The 4,684-nt window shown below is 43.1% G+C and overlaps 1 protein-coding gene across 1 annotated transcript; it reads right to left on the minus strand.

Moving 5' to 3' along the window:
- Window positions 1-3,015: 3,015 nt before the first annotated feature.
- On the minus strand, window positions 3,016-4,449 carry LOC120999022 (protein ZBED8-like). Its single transcript, XM_040429900.1, has one exon. It carries the CDS (start codon window positions 4,447-4,449, stop codon window positions 3,016-3,018), a length of 1,434 nt encoding a protein of 477 aa, XP_040285834.1.
- Between the last annotated feature and the right edge of the window lie 235 nt (window positions 4,450-4,684).

Below are 4,684 nucleotides of genomic sequence, written 5' to 3' on the forward strand. Positions count from 1 at the left end.
GGGATGCGCCGCTATAGTAATCATCAGCAATAGAATCACATGACGCAGGGACTAACAACCATTGGCCATTAGTCATTTAAAAAGACCTCCCTAGCCATTAGAAAGGAATCCTCCTGAAGAAGCATTAGCGAAACTTACGTCGAGGAGTACGCCAGATAGAGATAGCCCACACGCATGCCACTGGATATCGGGTAGGTGAGCAATTCAGATCGGTCCGGTATATTTACTTTGATTATTTATGAGAAACTTAATTGTTTGGATGGGTATGATCAAAATATATGGATGTCACTCATGCCCGTTATGCACTTATGCCTAATCCGCCTCACATTGGAGATAGTTGTGATATTATGGCTAGATACAGCTTTGAATAATACATGCTGATCCTGACCCCGTACCCACAACATCCTCAATGTGATTGCGGAAATTGAAATAATTTAGATCTGTCAGCAGTGGATGTATTGTGGACTGCCTCTTGAGTCACCCTGTATGGTCTCTACATTTATGTTTGTATGTTGTTTTATGTCATAATAAAATTTAACTTTATTAGGTAATATGTTGTACCGATTCTCTTTGTTGATATACATATTAAGGAGGTACACCCTTGTTAACACAAGGCTGTTTTGATCCAGTTGAAGAACCCTAAGGTATTCGCTGATGGGCATTTTTTGTCACAAGTTAGCGGAAAAATTTAAGATTACACTCACCGGTAATCACTTTTCCATAAGCCCATGACAGCACCCTTGAGAGACCGCCTCCATCCAGGACAGGAAACAGGAACTTTCGTGGAGAGCTCATAAGGAGGAGCATGGCCCCAAGACCACCAGTTAACCGCAAGAACTTGTCCTAGAATACACTCTTACAGAAAATACATTTTTTTTTATTTATATATATATTTTTTTTTATGTATGACCATATAAACACGTGTATATATACATATTTTTTTTTTAAAGAAATTAATATTATCCATATAGGGTGGGAATAAATCCCGGGTGCTGTCATGGGCTTATGGAAAAGTGATTACCAGTGAGTGTAATCTTAAATTTCCCTTACACCCATGACAGCACCCTTGAGAGACGACTAGAATAGTAATCCTTTTAGGGGGGGGGGGGGACTTACTGCCTGGAGAACTTTCCTACCAAAAGCTAGCTGTTCTCTGGGGCCTAGGTCTAGTCTGTAGTGACGAAAGAAGGTACAGGGTGACTGCCATGTGGCTGCTCTACAAATCTGTTCTAAGGTAGCGTCAGCCCTTTCTGCCCAAGAGGTGGAAACTGATCTAGTGGAATGAGCACCAAAACCCTTCGGGGGAGTCTTTCCAGCTGAAGAATAGGCCAAAGTAATGGCGCTCACAATCCATCTGGAAAGGGATTTAGTAGAGGCTGCGAGACCCTTATTCTTCCCACTAAATTGAATGAACAGCTTTGAGGTTTTCCTCCACTGACTAGTAACCTCCAGGTAATGAGATAGGCATCTTTTTACATCCAAGCAATGGAGCTTTTGCTCCTTTTCGTTGCTCGGATTTTGACACAGGGAAGGAAGGATAATGTCCTGTGTTCTATGGAACATAGAAACCACATTCGGTAAGAAGGAAGGGTCTGGCTTAATGAGCACCCTGTCATCTAGGATGTTAGTGTAAGGTGGCGAGATAGAAAAAGCCGAAATTTCACCGACCCTCCTGGCTGAGGTGATTGCCACAAGGAAAGCAGTTTTAAAGGACAAGAGTTTTATGGGCAATTCCTGTAGTGGTTCAAAAGGAGGTTCCATGAGACTAGTGAGGACCAAGTTGAGGTCCCAGGGGCGGACTGAAGGAGCAGGTATAGGTTTAAGCCTGCTGATGGCTTTAAAAAATCTTCTAACCCAGGGGTGGTTAGCGATGGGGGAATCAAAAAAGGCACTTAGAGCGGATACCTGTACCTTAAGAGTACTCTGCCTCAGATTCTTTTCATGACCGACTTGCAGAAAATCTAAGATCTTGCACATAGGCGGGGGATTTAAAGGATTCACCAGATCCTTGGCAAACTTCTGGAAGGTGTTCCAAATTCTGAGATAAATGGAAGAGGTGATCTCCTTTCTGCAGGATAGCAAGGTGGAAACTACTTTCCTGGAGAGGCCTCTACTTTCTAGGATTTCCCCCTCAAGAGCCATGCTGTTAAGTGTAACTGCCTCACGCTCGGATGGTTGACAGGTCCTTGAGACAGGAGATCTTGCCTCTCCGGAAGAGTCCAAGGGTCTGTCAGGGATAGCTCCCTCAACCAGGTGAACCAGGTTCTTCGGGGCCAGAATGGAGCAATTAGGATCACTCTCGTTCGTTCTTGTCTTAACTTTTGGAGGATTCTTGGAAGAAGTCTCAACGGAGGAAAGGCGTAGAGGAGCTGGTTCGGCCAATGGAGGGAGAAGGCATCTATCCCCGTTGGTGAATCTCTCGCGCTGACGGAAAAGAAAAGACGTCATTTTTTGCTTCCCCTGGTAGCAAATAAGTCCAGATGTGGGCGACCCCAAGGTTGAACTGTTTGATTGAAGACCATTTGATTTAGTTCTTTTAAATCTATGATGGTTCAGAATGCCCGAAATTAGAACATTTTTTCAAAGTAAAGATGCAATCTCCTGTTGTAAAGCTAGATTTTTTTCCGAATTTCCTAGGAAATTTGTGATTTTGAATCTGTCCGGTGGGTGAGAGACAACCCCTTATGACGCTTAAAATCCAGGGGGTTGAGGAGATTTTTTTCCCCATGTGAAGGAAGTAAGTCTGCCACCCACGGGAGAGAAACCGTCATTGCTGAGAGGGTTTAGAGCAGTGGTTCTTAACCTTGTTGGAGGTACTGAACCCCACAAGTTTCATATGCGCATTCACCGAACCCTTCTTAATTGGAAAGATTAAATATGATTTTTTCAAATTCAAAACATAGGTATATATTTATACATAGGTGCACAAAGTGAATAAAACCATTAAAGAACAAAACCATCAAAACATGATTTTCACACAAAAATAAAAACATAATAATGAATATTTACTGCAAATCAGTGTGACTTCTGCTGTTGTCTTTCAGAGACCAGGTCAGAAATGCGCGGCTTTACCTTGGCAAGTGCCACTCTCATGTCATTTTCGCAACAAAGTCTGTTCCTTTTCTTCGTTTTTATGTCCAGCATCCTTGAAAAGGATTGCTCGCAAAGATATGTTGTAACAAACGGTATGAAAAACTCCAGAGCTTTCTTAGCAATAACAGGGTACGTTACCATTTGTTGACACCAAAACGTTGAGAGCGTTGTTGTTCTGAAGAGTTGCTGTTGAACCTGGCTCTGCTGAAGTTCAATGATTTCATCAAGGTATTCATCATTGACATCTGTTGTCTCAACACTAAATGTGAACGGCTGTCTCACCCATGCTGGATATGACTCTCTTGTAGGGAAGTATCCATCAAGAGACGTTGCAAGCTCATCTAAGTGCGTGGCAATTGCTTGCTTCAGTTCCGTGGGTACAGAAATGTCTCCGATTCCAGATACATCTTCGATCTTACTTACACAGTCGTCTAGCAGGGGAAAGTTTGCGAAGTTATCGTTCTCTATTCGTCGTTTCCATAACGGTAGCTTTTTTTGAAAAGCCTTCAGGTTTTCTTCCGCTTCGATGATGTTGACTCCACCGCCCTGCATCTGTTGATTGAGAGGATTTAGAGCTGCAAAGATATCAGTCATGTACGCTAAAATGAGAATGAACTCAGAATCTTTGAAGCAATCTGCATGACAATGTTGGTGCTCTTGCAAAAACAGGGCTAATTCCACACGCACGGCAAAAACACGATTCAACACCTGTCCCCGGGATAACCACCGAACGTTGGAATGGTACAGAAGTACCTCAAATTCAGATCCCATTTCTTTACACAGCTCCCTGAAGATGCGGTGCCTCAGAGCACTATTTCGCACATAGTTCACACATTCCACTACAATTTTTAATACTTCTGCCAGTTTTGGAGGCAAGGTTTTTGTTGCCAATGCATGCCTATGCAGAATACAATGCGTAACAATGATGTGTGGTGCATCGTCTTTCACTAGCGCACCAAAACCAGACTTTCTTCCCAGCATGGCTGGAGCTCCATCCGAACAAACTGCAGAAACCATATCCCACGAAAGATTGTTGTCTTTGAAGAAGTCATCCACAAGTTTCTTCACATCGGCTGCCTTAGTTGTTGTTGTAAGAGGCTTACAAAATAAAAACTCTTCCTTTATCACGTCATCTTTCACATAGCGCACGAATACTGCAAGCTGGCTTAGATTGGAGACGTCTGTGGTCTCGTCGAGTTGAAGGCTGAATTTTGCCGGGCTTGAAATCAGATCTGCAACTATTTGAGCCAAGATGTCTTTGCTCATGTCCTCTATTCTGTCGCTGATGGTGTCATTTGAAAGAGGAATTTGGGATAACTTAACTTCAGCCGCTTTTCCCAGCATGATATTCGCCATCTTCAACACAGCTGGTTTTATGAGTGTTTTCACCAATGGTGTGGGGTTTGCCCTGCTTTGCGATCAGGTAAGCAACTTCGTACGATGCTATGAGGATCGGTTTGTTGATGGGTACAAAGCCGAGAACAGGCAGACTAGCCTTTTCATCGAATCTGGCTCTCCTCACCTTGAATTCAGCGAGCGTTGTGTTCTTGTATTTTCCATCTCCATGCAGCTTAAGGAAGTGTTCTCTTAG

The sequence above is a fragment of the Bufo bufo genome, chromosome 4, assembly GCF_905171765.1.
Source record: "Bufo bufo chromosome 4, aBufBuf1.1, whole genome shotgun sequence".
Taxonomy (NCBI): domain Eukaryota; kingdom Metazoa; phylum Chordata; class Amphibia; order Anura; family Bufonidae; genus Bufo; species Bufo bufo.